The sequence below is a fragment of the Callorhinchus milii genome, unplaced genomic scaffold, assembly GCF_018977255.1.
Source record: "Callorhinchus milii isolate IMCB2004 unplaced genomic scaffold, IMCB_Cmil_1.0 Scaffold20, whole genome shotgun sequence".
Classification (NCBI taxonomy): domain Eukaryota; kingdom Metazoa; phylum Chordata; class Chondrichthyes; order Chimaeriformes; family Callorhinchidae; genus Callorhinchus; species Callorhinchus milii.
In genome coordinates this window covers 10,156,670-10,180,222 of record NW_024704761.1, presented here as the reverse complement: position 1 = coordinate 10,180,222, position 23,553 = coordinate 10,156,670, and the positions used below count along the sequence as shown (strand labels likewise).

Genomic DNA, 23,553 nt, shown 5'->3' with positions numbered 1-23,553 from the left:
AATTTAGGTTTCACTGGATAACCTCAGCAAATCAGGTTTTTAATCCAATTGCGAAACTTACCCATGATTTCTTCATGAGAAAAATGCATGATGTGCATCGCCTCCATCGTCTCCTGGAAATTATCCTTGTCCTGTTGTCCAGGGATAGGGAGGTTGCCATTGGATAGGAAACAGTAATTGCCAAATCCTTCCAGTAGCAAATCAGCTAAATACAAATAGAACAGAGTTATTACTGCGCTCCGAGACACTGCATAGAGGGCGCTATATAAGTGCAAGTTCTTGGTGTATTACATATAGTGGTTTGACAAAAATAACTGAAGTAGCAAAAATAAAGCATTAGCATTTTGTCGGGAAATGATGAGGCATCAAAGAAACAGTGAGAAAGAAAATCAAATGAAAGTCTATCAAACACCGATCACTGACTGCAGAGAGATCGTTTGTTATGTCTTTATAATGGGAATTCCAACAGGTATACACCCCCTCATCCAAATACATTAAAAGCAAGTTGTTGGTCATTGATGTTGCTGGTGCATGCCATTACCTTACAAAACAGTCACTATACAACACTTCAAAAGCAACATTGCATGAATCGTGGCCCAAATTCAGTGATAGTATAAGACTACACAGGACAGAAAAAAAACATTTGTCCAGTTCTAAATTTCTTCTTAAGTATGCTAATGTGATCTGTTTCCACCGCCTCCCTCACCTATTCCTACCTCTATGTTGTGTAATTCAAATTAAAATTCAAACTAAGAAATATCTGCCAAAACGTTTAAAAAGTTGCTCACAGCACTTTAAATCAAAAAGATTCATATTATTGTTAGAACATTTAACAAAATGCAATGTTCGGATTACTTACATGGATTCTATGCAAGTAAGATACTTTAAGGTATCGAATTGCAATTTTATTACATGCTGAAACAAAAATCCAAGCTAATTCACTAAGAAACTAGTCACTGAATGAAAGATCATTCCCTGATGTGTGCTGACAAATCTCCTTGGCTTTAAAGTTTAAAAAGTATCAAATGGTTTTACATTCCTCTCTTAAACCTGTGCCTAATATTCACAAATTGGTGGGGAATGTTCCACTAACGCAACCTAATGCCCATATCTTACTAGACTTGAAGGGGTTATATTGTATTTCACCCACAAATATACAGTCAATTCACTTTACAGTATATTCTGTGAACGCTTTGAGACGTCTCGAAGACATGAAAATGTGCTGTATTAATGCAAGGATTATTATTTTTTTTCTACCCAATATTCTTCAATAAAAGTCACTTATTAAATATGAGATTTACATTTAAGATGCTCTCCTGCTCCAGACAGCAGCTGATAGAAAACGTGGAATGTTCTTTCTTCTTTTGCCTGTCGGATAGCACGCGATTTCTCCAGAAGGTCTCAGCGAAGTCAAGGAAAATACTTTAGAATTATGAAAGCATGTCATTATTCACAGCAGGTTTCTGAGTCTGGTCATACAATAAAGTCTTCCAGTAATGTAAATCAACTCAATAAGTTAAATGAGAAAGCTTGAAAAGAAAATCCTAGCTGGTGCTGTTTCAGTTTTGAGAATGAGAAAACTCAACAAGATTTTAAAATCAGATTAACGTTGTGAATCTAATTTTCTAGAAATGCAATACTCCATGACTACAAGATAACATTTGGTTAATTTACTTAAGATAGCCAAGATAGTTTTTGGCTGAAGGATAGAGACAGCACAGGATTTGGGGTTATAATGTGTGTTCAAGTATACGCTTTCAGGTAGATGATACACTTGCACTATTAGAGCATTAATAACTCTTCATACCCAATTGATGGAACTGAAAATATGAAGAGCAACTAAAGAGATGACCTTCTCTTTGACCGTGCCTTCAGCTCCCCTGTCGACTCTCTTCCCCCTCCTCGCTCCCTCCCTCCCTTCCCTCACCCTGACCATTTCCCCCCTCCCCGCTCCCTCCCTTCCCTCCCCTCACCCTGACCATTTCCCCCTGCTCGGGTCATGACCCAACTGTGCAGCGCCTTGGGACGTCCTCCTGACGTGAAAGGCGCTTTATAAATGGAATCTTGTTGTTGTTGTTGTTGTTGTTCTACTTGCCTTAAAGCACAGCTAATGTGCACGTTTTAGAACACAAAGGGAATTATAATAAAATAATAATAAGATAGGTACTTGAAAAGGAAAATTTGTATGAATATGGGGAAAGAGTGGGGCTGATTAGGTAGCTCTTCCAAAGAGCCGGCAGAGTGGGCCAAATGGCCTCCTTTTGTACTGTAATATTCTCTGATTCTATATATAAATGACAGTCCTATTGTAGAATGAGGGCTACTGCTGGGTGCAATAATCCTAAATTGGGTTTTTAATAGGATACAGGTCTCAATGTTGGCTCCCACAATATATCCAGTGACATCAAAGTTGATCCGGATGAACTTTCCCTGGAAAAAGAAAATAAATATTTAAGCGCACGTTGCACAACAATCTCTCCCCTACCCTCTTCCCTCACACGCCTTCCCTTCCCCCTGATCAAAATTGAAGACTGTGAGACCACACGTCCCAGTAAATTCCACTTTAGCTCAAGCAGCAAACTTGCACCATATAAAGAATTGTTTGGAATTCTTAACATTTCCATCACATTCCTAAATTAAGTACCTCCAGATGTTCAAAGGGTTCACAACACACGTTTTCCCAGAGAAGGCGCCGAGGAACAACAAGCCTAGCCCGTTATTACAGACAATTCCACTCACTTCCTTGAGGTTCACAAGTCAGCAATAATGCACAAAATTGGACTCACACGGAACATTCTTACTTAACTAAAATGTGTGCTATAAAACTAGATAGGAGGAGGCGGCATTCAATCCAAAAACATTAATCTGGCCTCAATTATCTAAAACCAATTTGCCAGACTTTTGAAAACTAATCTTACGGTAATAGCAGGACAATCACTTCAATCAGGATGTTTTGCTCTGAAAAGATTATTCATTGAAATACGCAACTCTCAGTGCACTCTCCCACATCGTTCCACATCACGAGTGACACTGGAATGACCTACAGGAACTCATCTGCTCCAGTGAAGGTGGCAATGAGGTGGGTTTAGACCCAGAGAGAAAAGCTATTTAGAACTATTCTGTGTTTTCTGGACTTCCGCTTACGGCAGCCAGGATTCAGCCATTTTGCAAGTGGTTGGCAATGTAAAAATTCAAACCTCAAGGGTTAGGCACAAAGATTCAGTACCCCCCCACATTGAGCCAATTGGAATATTTTCACAAGAGGTTGTCGGCATGTGCCTGTTTTAACTTAGACATGCATTACAGAAAAAAATAGTATCAAATGAATGGCTTACACTTTAAACACAGTGGAGGTGTGCACTCACTGACATCAAGGTCAGATATTTGAGACAGAATCAATAATAATCCTTGCATTTGATGTCTTCAAGGCATCTCAAAGCGCTTCACGGAATATACTGTAAAGTGAATTGATTATCTTGTGGGTGAAACGCGGCTGGCAATTGCTCATAGCAGTATCCCACAAAGAGTGACCAATTTATTATTATTCTTTTTGTAAGGTTTATTACCCACGGAAAAGCGATCCGCCAATTGACTAACAACCAGGTTCCGACTTACTGCTAGGTAAACAAAGGCGTGTGAAGTAAGGAAACTTACCTAACGTTTCGCCCTGCCTGGGAATAAAACCCAGGTCTTCTGGCTTGCGAGGCGCGTGCTCTAACTACTAAGCTACAGGACGTTATTTTAATTTTATGATAGTAGAGCCTTGATTACCTGCCGTAATGGAGGAGACCATAATTCTCTGTTATTCTAAAGGAAGTGAAATGCAAATGTGAGCAATATTGCTTAGTATTTTCATTCCATCTGGGAACCATCACACAAGGATTTACGTTAAATAATCAGACAGGATCTTACTCCTTTAGAGCAAACTATTGCTGAGATTCCAATTGGCAAAAGTCATAGTTGGCTTGGGTTAGGGATGGCGCAATAAATGGAAACATTTTTATTTTAACACTTTCTACAGCAGACATTCTGGTCACCCAGGGTTTGTGCTCATCTGCTCTTGGGGAAGCAAGTGGTCTCTCCCTACCCTCGGCAACTAGCAGATAAAGAACTGAGAAGAAAAGTGCCTGATCACCAAAACAAATGCATCTGCAAACGCAGAGATACTGAGGAAAAGCCAAGACTTGTGATGAATGAATTCGCTCCAATGAGGTCAAGGAGAAGAGGTATCGGGGCTCCGATGCGACTTATGCGTCCCATGTGTCATGTCCCACTCACTTAGTGCGATTCTTACATAAAACTCACAAACCTACTTTTTCAAGCTATGAAATGTTGAACATGATTCTTGTTCGGAATGGGATAAAGTTCAATATTTAAATTCAACGAATGGGAGCGTAGATATACAGCTTCTTACGCATACACACACCACATACATACACAACACACACGCGCTATCCATTCTCCTCTGCCACAGGCTTCAGCAATGCTCTGGGACTGTGGGCTGGAGTCTAAAGACACCAAATATCTTACAGATGTGTCACTTCAGAAGGAGTTTTTTTTTGAAAAGAAATAGAAAAAGTTGGCTACCGCCTGAGATTGCTGCCCAGCCCACCGCTGATACTTCAATTATTTTTGAACAAACGTTGTAACCTCAAATATTTTTAGATGAACAGAACCTTCTGGAATCCAGAGCTCCAAATATGGCAAAAAGTAGGATGCCTTCAAAAGTTTAGCATCCCATCAATTTGCCTGTTACATTCCAAGCTATTCATTTTAGTCTCAGGTTAGGCAGACTGAAGATGTTTAGCAATCACACTTCACCACAGGATTAGATGAAAAAACACAGTATGTAAAGATAACATTATAATGACCAAGAAATATGTACAGTTACCACTGATCGGTATTTTCTGGCGAGAACATTCTCCCTCTTTGCTTCAGGTCAGATGCTGTCAAGTTTAATTCATGTATTAAAATTACATTCAAACTAATAGTTTCAAAAATATGCGCACAAGATTTGCTTCCCTTACCTCCCTGGTCTGAAACACTTGCTACCGGACAAGAATGTCTTAATGAATTAATTGGCGTCTTTACTTACGAAACGTGAAGAGTTGTCATTTTTCACAGTCTTGGCGTTGCCGAACGCTTCCAGTATTGGGTTTGCCTGCAGCAGCTGACGCTCCAGTTCACCCTGAAAAGAAGTTTAAAAACTTTAATATAAACCTCACCAATATTAATTAAAATGCCGTCACCCATCTCCACTGGCACCCCCACCTTCAAGAAACCTTCCCTTAACCCGTCACAGCTATCTAGCTACCAACCTATCTCCCCTTCCTATCCAAGGTCCTTGAGAGAGCCGCTGCCTCCCAGCTTTGCTCTTTCCTCTCCCTCCCTCCATGAACCTCTCCAATCGGGTTGTGCTGCCCACAGCACGGAAACTGCTCTGATCAAGGTCACAAATGACAACCTGACCATGTGTGACCAGGGCTCCCTCTGCCTCCTTGACCTCTCCGCCGCCTTCGACACCGTGGACCACTCAATCCTCCTCCACCGCCTCTCCTCCCACCTCAACCTTCAAGGTTCTGTCCTTGACTGGTTCAGGTCCTATCTTTCACACTGCCCCCACTTTGTCACGACAAACGGGTTCTCCTCCAGCCCCCGCACTGTCTCTTGGGGTGTTCCTCAGGGCTCTGTCCTCGATCCCCTCCTCTTCACTCTCTACCATGCTACATGGTAAATTTCCACATGTATGCAGATGACACCCAACTCTACCTCTGCCTCCACCCTCAACTCCAGGACTACTGGCATCCTGGCCGACTGCCCGTCCAACATCAAGTCCTGGATGAAGGCTAATTTTCTCCAACTCAACCTCAGCAAGACCGAGGTCCTCCTGATTGACTCACATCAGCGCCTCCGCACCTCAGGCGCTGGCAGAATCAGCTACCACGGCTGCACACTCAACCTCACTAAGCCAGTCAAAAACCTGGGTATCTTGTTTGACCCTGAACTGTCCTTTCTCCCCCACATTCGCGCCATGACCGGCACTGCCCACCACCACCTCCGCAATATTGCCAGACTCCGCCACTGCCTCACCCCTCAGGTTGACGAAACTTTCACCGATGCATTTGTCACCTCAAGGCTCGATTACAGGAACTCCCTTCTCATCAGCCTTCCCAACTCTTCCCTTCACAAGCTACAGATCATCCAAAACTCTGCATCTTGTGTACTCTCACACACCAGGCTCCGTGACCCCATCACTCCCACCCTCGCCCGACTCCACTGGATCCCCATCCTCCAGAGGATCGAGTTCAAGATGCTCGTCCTCACCTTTAAGGCCATCCATGGCCTTGCCCCCTCCTAACTCTCTGACCTGCTGACTCCCTACCAACCTGCCCTCCATTCATTGGGCTCCGGCCTGCTCCATGTCTCCTTCCCGACCTGCCCTACCATCGGTGGCCGGGCTTTCAGCCTCTCTGCCCCCATACTCTAGAACTCCATCCCACGGTCCCTTCGCCTTGCTTCCTCCCTCGCCTCCTTCAAGGCCATTCTCAATATCCTTCTCTTCAATCGTGCCTTTGGTTTCCCTCCCACCTCTCTGCCTTCCCTCACCCCTACACCACCCCGCCCTCCTCCCATGCTCGGCCTGCGACACCTGACTGTTCAGCGCTTTAGGACGTCCTCCCGATGTGAAAGGCGCTCTATAAATGTTGTTGTTGTTCTGCCCCAATTCAAGCCTGGTCAAGGTTGCAATAACTTGCTTAGTAAGAGGAACATGAGTCAATGATCGCAATAATAGAGGCACGCAAGGTGATTATCTAGATGATTAATCCCCTTCCTACTACAGTTTATTTGTGGTGGGTCCAAGCAGTGGAACTGCATCAGTGGAAGCCACAGTGAGACAGCAAGAATAATACCCACACTCCTGCCTACTCTGTAAAGTTCAGACAGACTTGTTTAAAACAACCACTACTGGGACTATCGATGCACCAGAACCGGACAATCCACAAAGACAGAAACTGAAAATGGCATTAAGCACTTACTGATACTCTGACAAATCAACCTGGCAACCTTGTTTGTATCTCAACACATTGGTACTATTGTCCACAAAATCAGGTTTCAGAAATAATAGGAGTCTGCCTTTTCCTAGACATCAAGTTTGGTTGGACAGAGACAAGTTGAACTTTTCCACATCGATAATAAGTAAATAACTAAACAGAAGTTAAAAAATTGGCTTTACAAAATCCTCTCTTCCAAACGGAAAGGTCTGTCTGAAACAATTAATGCTTTCTACATTTACAAAACGTAGCTTTATATCGAAGCATGACTGATTTTTTTGGGATCCCAACATGATTCTACAAAGCAGATTCCAGAACCTGGTGCAAGGTTATGTTAATATCGACACCACAAAAACAATGGTTACAAGAGAGTAAAGGTAATTTTGCAATATTGCTTAATTTGATAATCTTTGCTGCTGCAGTTCAATTCTGCACTGATACTTTCTTTCCAGTGGCCTACAATTCCTTCCATTGCGATTGCAATGATTGAAAGCATTAGATTTACTTTTGGAGACAGATAGATGCACAGCTGCCAAGAGCCACATGCTCTAAGATGGTCTCTGGTTCCACTCACAGATAGGGATAATTGAAAGCTCAAACAGCAAAGAAACCAACATTGCCTTGGCATTTGGTGAATTTGAAAGAAATCAGAACCAGACATTCTTCTTACATTGGGAGAATTCTAGAACTTAAAAAAAAAATTCATGAGCCTGGATTCATTTTTACTGAGTTGAAGAGATCAAAAATATTTTGCCTAGTCTGGAGTTTAGTTCTTGGTGCTTTAGAGCTGTGATAACTCAGAAGAAGCAGGGAGTTTGCACTTCACATCTCCCAGTGATTCACCCAAAGGAAACCTACCAATGCATACCAAAACCATGAACACCATATACGATGGGCACAAACTAAGTCAATGTAACCACCAAGATTCCTGAAATGGTGCAAGATCTGCATAGCAAGTAAAATAAGAACTCACTTAGCCGTATTATTGTACGTAATTGGTTCAAGCCTTTCTGTAAAATCCTAAAGAAATTAGAATTTCAATTCCGGATAAGAATTTGTACCTTTTTGTCAGTCCCCTGGTTGATCTGTTCATCTGGTGAACTCAACTTCTGTTTAACCTGAATTGCTCAGCATAACAGTCTGGGTTTCAATTAAACACTTTTCCTGTGGGCTTGGATCACTGCCATAACAGCCATGAAGTTTAATATTCATTAATGCAGTGAGACAGTTAAAAGTATTGAAAGCAAAGTCACCAGTAAGTAGTGATGCTAGACTTGGATTTTTGAGCCCAGTAAACAACTCCAGGATGTTTGTTTTACGAGACACTCTATGAAGACTATGGAGAACACCCAAACTCTTACTGATCTCCTGATCGTGCAAAGTCGGGCATGTTTACTGACGTGTAAACAAGTAGGCACTCAGAATGGGCTCCAGTCTCAGGCCAGGCTGAGAGGCAGCACCTCAAGAGCTTGCATAGAGACTGATCAGCAACTTGTGGACTTAAGAATAAGAAAAACTTTTGAACAGTGGTTTCCAAATAAATATTCACGATGACATTATCTGGTGCAAAGTAAACAGGGTGCAATCTCTAAACAAACTTCTCAACACAAAGGCAACCAGGATCATATCCAAGAATGCATTTCTGAATGGCAGATGAAATATCCCAGGAGTGTGTTCTCGAGATGGAAGCTGCTTTAACAGAAAGTCACCATGGGTCACAGTACTGATAAGTGGTTTGAGACGAGTTGAATAGAAACCAACAACTTCTCACCATACTTGGCTGTCCCAATATTTAACCTGCTCTACCATTCATCATGGCCACAGGCTACACTCAACACAGAGCTGGTGCTTATCAATTCTCAAAAATACAACTTCAACCCGCCCACTATAGAGTCACGGTCGTCTCAAATGCTGTGATATGTCAGGTCTCAAAGCTACACAGTCAAATGGCTCGCGTTATAAAAATAACCAATTTTTTTTATATAATGTTTCCAGTAATTCAGTAATAGGGAAAATAAATATTTTTTGGAAAACACACAAGTTGCTTTTCAACCGGTTTAAATGTCTTGTGGACTAGAAACAAGCAACTTTCACCGTAATATTCACTGTTCCAAGCAGTGAAATCACGTAAAGCAAAGAATGCATTGAGCCAGGATAAAGAGATAATTGTTCACAGCAGGCTAATCTGAAACTGCAACAGCCATCATAACACTGACAGCAACAATCTCCAGCTTCTCCAGCTTTGACCTACCTGGCCAATAACTCGAGGGGCAGAGTGAGAAAAACTGAACTCTGCCATAAGCAGATAATGAAAAACACTTGTCAAGAGAACTTAGAGGCTTCATTCAAAGAATAATGTGGCTCAAAGTTACCCATGTAGATGCACTGTATACACACTAACACTGTTGCTAATAAAACCTAAATATACATTCTCAGCAAAACTGTACAGCTGCTTTATAAACAGATTTATGAAGGTTTTTGTAACTATCATTTAGCATGGTATACCTCCATTAGTTTTTAATCTCCAAAACACTTCTTTCTTCAATCTGTTGAAGCTTCCATGTGTGTAGAAAGTCTTACTTAAGAACAACTTTGGTTATTAACTAACTAGATCTCAAACTTGATGACAGATTATTTTTAAATCAAACTACAGTGAGAAGTGTATGAAGTATGTGTGTGTGTGTCTCAAATATCATTCCAAGTCTTTTCTTAAGGCTCTGGAACATTGGAACACAATAAAAATTAGTGTACAATGCAGACTACCGAACAAGAGAGTGACTGAAGAGATATTTATTGCAGGGAATATGTTTGGGGTGAAGAGCTTTCTGTCAACCCAGCTAAATGACCTTCCTAAACAGGAACTGAAGAGGAGAGACAACATAATTCCACATTTACATTTTAAACTGAAAGAAGTTAAAGATGCTCAACGGGCTGGAAAGTGTTAAACTGAACGGCATTGAGACTTGCCTGAGTCTTCACTGGTTTAGATGATTCAGGCTGTTTGTTGCAAACAAATAAATAGCAAATATTAGGAAATATGTATTAACTTCAAACCGCTGGGTACACACCCTGAATGCTCTGTGGAGCAAGCATCTCATTCAAGCGCAAAATACTAGTTCTCTATCCATGGAAATTAACCAAAGATTTTCAGACCGTTTAGGGAACATAAACTCATTCCACAAGCAAGTGCCCTAAAGTGGCCAAAGCTCGTTTGACTTCAGCCTTCACATTGACTGCACTTTGAATATCAGTAGCAGTTTCTCAAATAGCTGTTTTACCATCGCTCTGGCACAGGGAAACTGCACTATGGACCAGTGCATTAATCCTGGATTTTCAAATCATTCTGTCACGGTAATCTCCATGTTACGAACTTTTGATTTTGTGTAAAAGCCGAACTTCTAATTGCACGGGGGAAAGCAACAGAGCTCAGCACATGCTATTACACTGCCTTCTGCACATTAGCCAGAGTTACATTACATTGCACATGGCCTGCTATCAATATGTCTAGAGAAAAAACGCAGATACAGCAGCACAAGGTTGGCAATCTTTAGTTGCATCATGCAATTGCCTCAGCCATATATCCACATTGCTACATTAGCGTCAGAAAAACGTTAAACAATCGTATTCCATGTCGCACAAGAACCCGGAACAAGAGTCAAAGTAGTTGAAACTCACTGGAATGTTATGGTCCTTTCGCCCTTTGTGAGAGGAAGCAACGTGGGCCAGATACTGAATAACCTTCTTTGTGTTTTCCGTCTTCCCTGCACCAGACTCCCCTCTGTGTTTGAACAAACATAGAAACATGTGTACGCTCCAGCAAACCCAATACTTCAGCGCCCATCTGCTGGTGACCAGCAGGTACCCGCGCTATCCAGACAGATTCCCCAGAGATTGCCACTGTCACATTGTACCCAACTAACTCAGCAACGTTTCCCGGTAACACCTCCCACCCTGGCAACCCGGCGCAGCGCCGAGAGTTACAACAATCAGAGCAGCAGCAGCGGAGTTACAGCAATGGGAGTAACAATATGATTTGTAGCGGAATGAACTGCAATTGAAAGGAAAGATTGAACTTTTGACTCAATGAGGACATATATAAGGGGAGCCAAATATTTCTTAGAATTTGGTGCTTTCTTTGGAGCCACTGTGCAATTCATGAGACAAATCCTCTCCCAAAAACCATAAATAACTAATTTTCTCTCGCAATAGTTTTGACCCCAGAGACTGTATCGCGTGAAGCCCAATGAAGGGAGGCATTATTACGGGGAGCCAGCAGCATCTATAAATCAGTATCCAAGTTATAATAATAATAATCCTTGTATTTGATACAGCGCCTTATCACATCTTCTAGACATCTCAAAGCGCTTCACAGAATAAACTGTAAGTGAATTGACTGTATATTTTGTGGATGAAATGCGGCAGCCAATTGTGCTCAGCAGCGTCCCACAAACAGTCGTGGATCGAGTGACATTTTTTTTAAAAAAAACTATTACTCCTGGAAACGTGATCCACCAATCGCCTAACAACAGGATTCCTACTTACTACCTACTTAAATAGAGGCGTGTGGAGTACGTAAACTTGCCCAACGTTTCCACCTACCGGGAAATTGAACCCAGGTCTCTCGCTTGCCACCGAGCTACAGGACTCGGTTATGCTCGAGTGAATACGCCCCACCACCACAGAAGATAAGTGACCCACAGAAATGTGAGGAATAAATTATCAGACGTATTGTCAGGCTGGTAACTGAATAGTGGGTCACATTCCTCGCAGAAAAAAGGCTTTTCAAAGTGACTGGAGATGCAGTAATTTCCTGCCCATTTCAGCACTTCAGGAATCTGGAATGTTGCCAGAGCCTACAAAAATGTGTGGTATCCGCTGCTGCTGCCGGCATTCAAAACCACACTTTATGCCATTTCAATTCTCTCAAGACCAATTTCGACTTTTCCTTTTAAGGAAAATCTATTTAACCAACTCCACAAGCTCCAAAAAAAATAAAAAGGAAAACAATCCATTTACTAATTCCATCCACCGGAGTCTGAGAATCTCGGAGTCTGTTTCCCAAAACACTGAACTTTGAATATGGGTCATCAGTTAACACTTCATTATTTAGAGCAGTTTTACAAACAAACAGGAGTCAACATCAATTTACTGTGGCTTATCAGATGCTGCAATGTGCAAACAATGCTGTCTCCGATGTATGGCCTCTTTAAATTTATTTTTAAATTGACTGCCGTGTTACGCCCGCAAAATACAGTCATTCCACTTCACAGTAGAAGCGTTTTGAGACATCTCAACGATGTTCTAAGGCACTATATCAAATGCAAGTAATATGATTATTATTCTTTTAAGAAAATTTCCAGGATTAAATTTTTTCTAAAACAAAAAAGACTTCAACATGCTAAAGAATACATATTCTTAGAAATACTACTACTAATAATAAAAAATGGGTTTGGGGAACAAGTTGGGGAGCGTGGTAGCACAAGGTGACTCATGCAGAAAAAAAACACTGCAAACACCAGCTTAAACTTGAGAAGCCATGTGGTTCCTTTATGGACTAACATTTGGAACATTCTATGGCACAATTACTGGTGAGGCCACATTTAAAATACTATGTGCATCCCCTCCTTCAGAGGACAATGATAAAGGTTCAGAGAAAAAGTAATGAGGAAAGCCTTGTGAAGCGGTTTTCAATGGGGAGAAAGGAATTGGAATATTGTGTTGAGTTTTGGGCTATCCATTACAGGAAGGATGTCAGAGGTGGAGAGGCTGCAGTACAGATACACTAGAATGGTACAAGAGACACTGGAGCAGAGGGAATATGATAGGGGTGGTTAAGATACTGAAGGGTTGATACGGAAATACTTTGGTTGGGAAATCAGCGACCGAGAGGGGGGGCAGTCTCTGCATTGTCAGCAGAAAAATTATTTCTAATCTCTCCTCTAATTTCCTTCACCTAGAGGGTGTACTTGGAATTTATTACAAGTGGCTATTCAGACTGGATCAATGGAATGATTCAAAAGGGAACTAGATAAGCACTTGAGCAGCAAAATACTAAGGATGTGGAGAGAGTTGGAATGTGGTATTAATTTTTAAGATAAGGGTTACTTGGCAACATAGGTAATGGTCGAATTCTGTGCAGAAAATCTGTTTCCAAGGAACGTAGGGGGAGGGAAAGACATGTTCCATTTCTTCAAAAAGATGAGGCTTAAATATAAGTGGGTGACTTCAGTTAGATCATAAAAGGTTCAGAGCATACTCACGTGCAAAGGATTGACTGGTCTTCACGATCTGGAAAAGATGAATAGAATAAGCCAACGTTAACATTTTGTTATTCTAATTTGGAAATTAGACGTGGTGCGCATTTAAATGTTTCCAATTTCAGCTTTATCAGATCAACAATCTAACCTGAACTAGGTGCGGCCTATGAAATAAGACTTCCGCTTATGCTCAGCAACAGGTAAACCATTATTGGAACTTGCCTCTCAATCCATTCCAGAACAAATTAATAAGTGGAACGTGGACACAGTACTACACTTAAGATAGGAAACTGAAAAGGTAGATTCCAGAGACAAGCAGTAGAGAATTGGATCTCACCATACTGCAAATTCAAATGCCATTTTGAACCCAATTCAATCTTTAGACTAGGAAACTTGGTGGTGTATAGACACTTGCATTGAACTGTTCCAATTGACAAGCTCCCCCACTCCATGTTATCACTGCTATCACCACTTATGATACATCACCTTTAGAAAGGAAATATCCATGTATTCAATTTGGAACTATGTCTGCAATCCTTCTATGAATTGGAAACAGCAGTGACTTGATATATAAAGTGCTGACAGCACAGACTAAATGAAGAAACAGGTTTGTATTACATAGAAAATATTTAAGTAACATGAAAGGTACTATACCAAATGTAAGATTTATTAATTATTATTAGATACTTGGTGTATCTAATAATACCTCAGCATCATGCTCTGTCACTGTCAAGCGGTCTGGGAAGCTATCCTGCATGAGGGTGCGCTATATAAATGGAAGTCAGAAAGATATGGAAAAAGAATTATGTCCTCACATTCCCAATCATAAAATTTGGAGATTAAAGTGTTAACACTGATAAAGACATGCCAAAATAATGAATGTTGGCTGCTACAAAGTGAACATCTCAAGCCAGTGGTTTGGTATAACGGCATTTGAAAAATAGCGGCTAGAACACAGATGAAGAATTTAGATTTTGTAGTTTCAGCTCATGGGTTCAAATGGGTGACCAGCACGTCTCATGCTCTGCTCTTTCTGAACTCTGCATCACTCATGTCCCCCTCCCCACAATGCTGCTGAACCCCACTCGCTGCTTATAATATATTGCAAGGAAGGCCACAGAAAAACTGACTGTTCACCTGTGAGCAAGGACTAGCATGATCCAGTTTTATATTAACACGTTTAAAACTAATTTGTAGGAGCAGGAACCAAACACGAGTGCAATTGCTTGAGATTCGATTTGGTGCATTCAGCACATTAGTTGAGTGTTCATGTGTGAAAGGACAATTGCTTTCCATAGCGTTTCAAGTCATCAACTGGTCACTTGGGACCAATGAGACATTCTAGTTGACTCCTGCAACTGCACGCCAACATTCTGTTATCATTGGAAGCAGATGACCCACTAGACAAAATGCCTTTGGCATGATATCATCCACATTTCTGAACAGAAGACCTCAATGTTTCACCATGCTCCACTTTGCTTTTTGTGCTCCGCTATTCGTCACTTCACAAGTCAGTGAACTTTCCCCGCTCCAGTATGCCACTTTGTCTCAATTCAGCCGATTGAACACATTCCCATTTACACAGTTTGATGTTCCTCAATGCTTACAACAGCTGTTCCTGTAAACAGACCTTGTTTCTATGATACAGGAAATGTGTGTGTGTGTGGTGTTGGGGCGCGGGAGCAGGATAGAGAAAATATTTATCATTTTACGTCATCTCATAACCGCACAGGAGATGGTATGGCAGGTGTTGATGGCTTACTGATTTCAAGAGGAATCAGATACTTGGTATTTGGCCCAGATCTGATGAGAGCTAAGTCGGAATTGGGAAGTAGTATTGTAGTTAGCCTAGATTATAATGTGCGACTCCCATACAAAGTATTTGTGTTCTTAAGATCAGAGGGGTTCTTTTACTAAATCGTGACTCTGCTCAATAAAAGACAGCTGCATTCCTCTAAACAATAATCTGGTTAAATCAGAACTGTAAAACAGACTGGGGGAAATGTAACCAGAATTTACGACTGAACACAGCATCACTGGGGAATAGTCAAGATTAGGTGAAAAGTGCTGAATTACAAAACGAAATACTTAAAATGCTAACACTTTTCTCCAGTGATCTAATAAACTACACACACACACACCCCGACAATGAATTAAGGGAAATGGGCAAGTGTAGATTTTCTAAATACTTGTTCAATTTGTTAATTTTTGGCAGCTTCTTTCCTGTCTTAAACTGTACATGAATCCACACTCTACTACATACCAGAACTCAAATTGTTTTTCAAAGGAATATTTCTGTCTATGCCTATTATTTACAACAACTCAAAACTAAGCACGATCATGCATTGAAAGACTTATATGCTTGTCATGTCTTGGTTCACTTGCATTTCAGATGGATATTTTGTGCAGCTCACAGTACCCACCATTTGATTGAAATTTAAGCTTCACTCTGGGGAAAGGGGACTAATCTCCTCTTACTGCAGCCAATGCCAAAAGAAACACTGCTAAACAAAGTCTCAGTTTGAAAGTTCATGAGCGGTAGCCTGGCTCCACTCATAAGCTATTAATGTTCGAGCTGAGGTTCTGTGTCCATGGGTCACTGAAGCTCCAACCGGTGAATTTCAATTTATTGCTACAAAAATATGGAGGTAGCCGCTCTTAAAAATACTCAACGCATCCTAAATGAACATATTGTATTTCAGGAAACGGCTAAAAATTTGAATGGAACAGAAAAATAAGCCCAATGCTAAATCATATCTGGACAACCAAAGTCACACAACTACTGATCTCCCGGTGACTTTCAAATAGTAATTGTGTCACATACTTAAAATAGTTAGCAAACGCAAAGGTTAGGAGAATTTGTACACACAGTAGTTGTGATATGGCTTGCCCTGATAGGAGTGGTGGTTGAGGCAGAATCCACATTAGCTTTCAAAATGATTCTTGATAAAGGAGCAAGCTACAGGAGTAATAATGGGAAAGAGCAGATACATGGGATTGAAAGGATCACTCTTAAAGGAACCAACACAAACATGATGGACCGAATGGTCTTTTTCTTCGCAATAAATGTCTACCTTTTCTATACAAATTCTCTCATCTACCAGGTTTCTCATTGGATTTGGGGGCCCTTTAACTCATCGATATTAATACATCCAGATTATATTAATATGCCCCACCATCGGCAGTCAGGCTTTAAGCCTCTCTGCTCCCACCCTTTGGAGCTCCATCCCACATTCTTTTCGTCTTGTTCCCTCCCTTGCCTCCTTCAAGGCAGGTTTCAAGATCCTCCTCTTCAACCATGCCTTTGACCACCCTCTCTGATCCCAATGCCACCCCCACCCCCGCTTGGGTCCAAATCCCTGACTGTCCAGCTCCTTGGGATGTCTTTCTGACGTGAAAGATGCTATACAGATGTAATTTTGTCTTGTATCCAGAATACCTTAATTCTCCCTCAAGTCCAAACTCTCCTCTTACCTCTCCGCACATTCTCCACCACCCCACAGACCACATAACCACTAGACTGTAGTTAATGATCAAAGGATAAATTCCATCATGCTGCAGTAACTGCTAGTGGTATTTTAACAAGTGAGCACTGCTAGATTTCACTTTATAGAAATAATTGATGGTTTGCACCTCACTCACTTCAACTCCTCCAAAGCAATTCCAAATAAGGTCACATAATCTTTGATTCTTTCCACCTAAAGAATCATGGAGCAGCATCAGTTAACAACAAGGCTCAAGCCTTTGTTCAATAAAGATGCCACCAATTATTGTACCATCCAAGTAGCCAGAGAAACGTCTAACCAGGATTACTGGATAGGAAAAAACCAACAGCAGTGTATAGTTCCAAGAGCAGAAGCTTGATGAAAAACCTCTGACCCCAAAATGGACCAAACATTTTTTTTACTAAGTAAATGTAAATCTTAGAGGTATACAATAACTAAATTCATAACTAGTTTTCGACTGTTTATTATTCAATAAAGCCAGCCAGTTTCCTGGTCTGGATGGCTTGCATCCCAGGGTTTTAAAAGAGGTAGCTTATGAGATATGTCTGATCTTCCAAAATTCCTTGGATTCTGGAACAGTCCCCATGGATTGGAAGATCGCAAATGTCACACCACTATTTAAAAAAGGTGGAAAGGAAAAGATGGGGAACTATAGGCAGTTAGTCTCACATCAGTGATAGGAAAAAGTTTAGAATCATTGATTAAGGATGTGATAGTGCAATATTTAGGGGAGCACAATATAATTAGGCCAAGTCAACATGGCTTTACAAAGGGGAAGTCATGTTTGACGAATCTCAGAGTTTTTTGAGGATATTTCCAGTAAACTAGATAAGGGTGAATCAGTGGATGTGGTCTATTTGGACTTCCAGAAGGCATTCAATAAGGTGCCATATAAAAGGTTAGTCCAAAAGATAAGGGCCCATGGAATTGGGGGGAGCATATTAACGACGATTGGGGAATGGTTAACGGGTAGGAAACAAAGAGTAGGGATAAACGGGTCCTTTTCAGATTGGCGGGATGTGACTAGTGGAGTGCTACAAGGATCAGTCCTTGGGCCTCAGTTATTTACCATCTACATCAACGATCTAGAGGAGGATATCAAAGTTAATATATCTAAATTCGCGGATGACACAAAACTAGGAGGAAGTGTCAACACAGAGGACGACATTAAAAAAATGCAGCGAGACATAGATAGGTTAGGTGGTTGGGCAGGGAGGTGGCAGACGAAGTATAATGTAGGGAAGTGCGAAGTCATCCACCTCGGGAGCAAAGACAGTAGAGCGGGTTATTTTTAGAAGGGGAGAGATTGGAATGTGTTAGCGTCCAGAGGGACTTGGGTTTCCTTGTACACCAATCACAAAAAGTTAATCTGCAGGTACAGCAGCAATTAGGAAGGCAAACGGTATGTGAGCATTCATTATGAAAGGATTAGATAATAAGAGTAGGGAAGTCTTGCTGCAACTGTATAGGGCCCTGGTGAGATCACACCTGGAATACTGTGTGCAGTTTTGGTCTCCTTATTTAAGGAAGGATGTACTTGCCTTGGAGGGGGTGCAGTGTAGATTTACTGGGTTAGTACCAGGGATGAAGGGGATGAGTTACGAGGATAGGCTGACCAATTTGGGCCTATATTCTCTGGAATATAGAAGAATTAGAGGGGATCTTATAGAAACCTATAAGATCATCAAAGGGCAGATGAAGTAGATAGTGGGAGATCGTTTCCATTGGTTGGAGAAACTAAAACCAGGGGTCACAACCTTAAAATCAGAGGCAGCCCTTTCGCACTGAGTTGAGGAAGAACTTCTTCACTCAAAGGGCAGTGAATGTATGGAACTCGCTACCCCAAAGGGCTGTTGACGCTCAGTCCTTGAACATATTCAAGACTGAGATAGATAGATTTCTTATTGCAAAAGGGATTAAGGGATATGGGGATAAGGCAGGGTTAGGTTATTAGCTGGAGTTGGATTGCAAGTGAAAGACCTGAGTTCAATTCCAGGCAGAGGGCGAACCTTGGGCAAGTTTCCTTACTCCACACAGAGCCTAATAATAATCCCTCCAAAATCAAAAACAATAATAAATATTGGTCATTTTCAATCTACGACTGTTTGTGGGACATTGCTGTGCGCAATTGGCTGCCACGTTCACCCACAAATATACAGTCAATTCACTTTACAGTGTGTTCTGTGAAGCGCTTTGGGACGTCCTCCCGAGGTGAAAAGCGCTATAACAAATGCAAGGATTATTATTATTATTAGAAGATCAGCCATGATTGAATGGCGGGGCAGGCTCGAAGGGCCGAATGGCCTGTTCCTACTCCTACATGTTATGTTTCAATTATACCTCAAATGTTCAGCGTAGAATTTTTTGAAACCAAACAATCCAGTTGAGAACTTCCCCCTTATATAACTCGGGTTCACTAACTCAAATGCATATCAGCAGGATACTTGTAGAAAAATTGCAGTGATGAAACCAGAGGCAAAAGAAAACAGACCAAAGATAGAGAAGCACTTACTGTAAAAGGCAGTGGTACTTGTCAGCAAAATGTGGATCTAGTTTTACTCTGTGTGCAGACTGACACAATACCTTTGGATAGCAAAATCCTTGACCCAAGTACAGCACCACTGTGGAAATATGCAGTTACTGGCCAATATGAGCTCTTTTGCACACATCTTGCTAAAATATCCTTTTATAATTGCTCCGTTAGAAACGAATACCGAGCAAGATCTCATTGAAAACTGTAGTGTAAATAGATTGTTTAGAGCAGCTACAGTTCAAGATTCCAAGCGATTTAAGTCAGCAAATGGTGGACAAGGATTACAGCAAGAATGTTAACTGTGTTTTTTACCTCCCTGTTTAATCACACCAGCTAGTCATGCCTGACACTGTACAAACACCCACATTCAGTTAAAACACAGGAGCACTAATTAGGAGACGATCAGGACACATTTTATGGCCAAGGTGAGGAACATCTAGATTCAGCAATAGAACATCTCGAAAGCTGGCATGAAATTCTTTCACACGACCTGGATAGTTCTGTGATAAATGCAGGCACTTTATGCTCCTTAATGATGGCATCACGCCAAATGTCACGATGATGTCAAGCCATCTGAAAAAAGCTTCAAAGAAATATAAATTGGTCACTTCAATCCACCACTGTTTGCGGGACACGGCTGCCGCGTTTCGCCCACAAATATACAATCAATTCACTCTACAGTATATTCTGGGAAGCGCTTTGATCCTCGAAGACGTGATAAGGCGTTATATCAAATGCAAGGATTATTATTTTTATTATTATATCATTATATTGTGCAAACCACTATTACAACTACAGTATTTGGGAGTGCGGCTGCTGAAGGCCACAAGATTTATCTAAAAATTACATGTCCCCAAACNTTTTTTTTGACAATTCCACTACCACGAATACATAGCTGGTACAGCACCCTTCACGTCAGAAAGTGATCCCAAAGTGCTTCACGGGATATACTGTAAAGTGCAGTGACTGCTTTTGGCTAGTAGAGACCACAAAAAAAAAATGGCATTTCAAGTAAGGACATAAGTCTTGACATCAGAAACCCATTCACTTAAATTTTACCAGATCTCATTTGCATTTTACTCTTGAAATATATAAAATCCTAAAAGTTCCTAATAAAGGTTGAGCTTCTTGTATTTCTGATGAGCTTCAATATCCCTCACCTGCTATGATATATCTGAAGGATTGCTGGCCAGATTACTGGAAGGAACTCCCTCTTCTTTTGGAATCGTGCCGTAGGATCTTTAACACTCACCTGAACAGGCAGATGGAACTTTAGTTTTCTGGTTCATCCAAAATGGCAGCAACTCCATTAATGCAGGGCTCCCCAATCTCAAAATCCCATTGAGGGTTTGTACAAACAATCTTCTGACCCAGTGGTGAGATTGTAACAAACTGAGCTAACATGTCGACATATAGGGAAGAAAATGGCTTGGATACCTGGGACTCAGGTCTTTAATGATGTGCACCTTCTTTAAAGAAAGCTATACAATAGATACAGTAGATCTCCATGCTTCAGATAATCTTTATATTGCATTATAGAGGAGCAGAAAGGCAGGCAAGTACTGCAGGTGATGAATGGGAAGATGAAGAGTGAACCGTACATTAGGCCTCGAAGCCCAGAGGTCGTTTCCTGCCTGCAATTCCAGTCACCCTCAAGATCGTTTATAAACCTCGGCCACAATTGCTCTGTTGACGCACAGGATAAGACCACACAGTATCACAGCACTCTGTTGGGCAGTAAATTAAAGGAATTGACCATGATTATCCATCCTGAATTTATTTGGGTTATCCTGAAGCGCACAGTGAAGTGACTGAACCCACCCAGGAGAAATTCAGACAAAGGTTGTACTCGGTGTGTGAACTGCTCAATGTGTTGCCTCATTCCCCTCCGGGCTCTGATTTAGAGCGGCACAATGCATTGTGTCTGCAAGATTGCAATGAGCGGTGAAGCCACAAGTTTTAACCGCAGTCTATACATCAAGTCTTTCCACTTAGTAGCGATTTAGTGGTCCTAATTACTCAGTGCAGACGGATTAATGTCATACCCTTCTCATTCCAGCCATTCCAGGAGGCCGCCTGCACTCCTTTGCCTCAGCGCAGTTTGAAGTCTGTGCTCAATTTCAATCTCACACACGTCATTGATCAGTTCTGTAACTGGGAAGTTTCACGTGGATCCAAAGTGAGAAGTAAATGAACAACGCTTTTGCCCCAGACTAAAAGCGAACAAAACAAGGATTTCAGAAATCTGTTCTGCGGCGAAAGAGGGAGGGAGTGGGAGAAAGAGAACTTAAAAGGAAATGGTGCACAAATCTTCAGTTGATGGTCGGATACATTAACACATACTTTCCCCATGAGCTAACCTCTAAAGCACAGTAACCAGGATCCACACTGGGTGAGTCCTGATGAATGTTTTTATACACAATACATACTTACGTATATAGCGGAATACCATTGGGGTTAGTAGAGCGCAGCAAAATTACATCAGTCTCCTTCACAGATGAAACACCAAACATTGGGCCACTCACACCATTGTGCTTTCTGTCACCTCCCACCAAGTTCTTCACACATGTAACTCTTGTGGTGGGGGGGAAGAGGGAAGAAATTTTGATCTCCAGTCTGTCTCACTTCAGACCTTTCCCCCATTTGGAAATCAGTGCTTTCTGGCTCAGCTGACACGGTCAAAATCTTGCTAACTCAAGAAGAGTTATTACTGATCAGATTTTCTGGATACACAGGGGAAGTACTGAATTCCACATAATACATTATCCCAAGTGCATTGCATAGAAAGTGTAAGTTTCTCAGAAATGAACAAAGACCAGTAATCAAAGAAATACAAGCAGAAGAATACTGAATACTAAAAACTGCTCAACATTTTTTGGAAACAACCTGTTGCAGACTGCTGCAAACATCTCCATAATAATAACAGAAGTGGCTGGGAACACTCAGCAGGTCAGACAGCATCTATGGAGAAAGGAAAGTGAGCCAACTTTTTGGGTCCAAAACCCTTCGCCAGTTCTGACATGTCCCCAGTAACTTCTGTTTTTGTTTCAGATTTCCAGCATCTGCAGTATTTTGCATTTTGATCTCCATGACAGTATTAGTCATTGGATTTTATTCAATTAGAAATATGTAAACATTTTGCCCATATTCCTGAATTACGGATAATGAAATCTGCGCATCTATTTGTTTCATTCACAAAACACAGTCAATTCACTTCACAGTACATTCTGTGCAGTGCTTTGAGACATTTTGAACATGCGATAAAACGCTATATCAAATGGAAGTATTAATATAACAAACCACTTAGTAATAATAATAATCCTTGCATTTGATATAGCACTTTTCACGTCGGGAGGACGTCTCAAAGCGCTTCACAGAACACACTGTAAAGTGAATTGACTATATTTGTGGGCGAACGCGGCAGCCAATTGTGCACAGCAATGTCCCACAAACAGTTGTAGATTGAAAATGACCAATTTATTTGTTTTTGGTTTTGGAGGGATTATTATTAGGCTCTGTGTGGAGTAAGGAAACTTGCCCAAGGTTTCGCCCTCTGCCTGGAATTGAACTCAGGTCTCTCACTTGCAAAGCGAGTGCTCTAACCACTGAGCTACAGGACTCCACTTCACTTTGTTTAGAACTTAATTACATATTGATAATTATTTTGAAGATCGTGTCAATGGATAAGAAAAATTGTTTGCACAAGGCCTCAATGTTCATTCTTGTCCAAAAGAGCAAACTGCCAACATCACCAGCCTCTCGCAATTTGTGTATAATAAATGCACTGATTTCTGTTCTGTTGATCACGAAGCTTCACTTCTCTGAGTCTGGGAAGTATCAATGTGACCGGTTAGTAAGTATCAAAGCAATATTATTCTATTACGCACTTCACCTTGTTTAGAACATGTTAAAAAGCTTACCCTGTGTTCTCTCAGCAACCTCGTTCAAGGCAAACGCTAATCAGACTGCTACGCTGAGCTTATGATTCCAACCCGCAATCTTGCACAAGTACAGAGCAAGCCACGGAGTGACGTGAACCAAGGTGACAAAACCCTGAAGCTGACAAATTATTCAGGCAACGTCACCGACATCAACAACAACAAAATTACACTTATAGAGCGCCTTTCATGTCGGGAGGACGTCCCAAAGCGCTGAAAAAAAAATCACACAGCAATTAGTGTAACAGTGAATCATTCTTAAACCCC

General features: G+C 41.3%; 1 protein-coding gene across 5 annotated transcripts in view; it reads right to left on the bottom strand.

Annotated features, from left to right (window-relative positions):
* LOC103175424 (myosin-10) overlaps positions 1-23,553 on the bottom strand; it is a 74,948-nt gene that overhangs the window by 28,817 nt on the left and 22,578 nt on the right. For 4 of the 5 annotated variants that reach the window (XM_042342440.1, XM_007888454.2, XM_042342441.1 and 1 more), the window contains exons 4-10: positions 13,313-13,340; positions 10,728-10,830; positions 10,020-10,049; positions 5,096-5,188; positions 2,367-2,430; positions 1,302-1,400; positions 62-205 (exon numbers count right to left, since the gene is read on the bottom strand). In XM_042342440.1, the coding sequence (XP_042198374.1) occupies positions 62-205; positions 1,302-1,400; positions 2,367-2,430; positions 5,096-5,188; positions 10,020-10,049; positions 10,728-10,830; positions 13,313-13,340 (561 nt within the window). The remainder of the gene's footprint in view (positions 1-61; positions 206-1,301; positions 1,401-2,366; positions 2,431-5,095; positions 5,189-10,019; positions 10,050-10,727; positions 10,831-13,312; positions 13,341-23,553) is intronic. The other variant, XM_042342442.1, reaches the window with a different exon arrangement.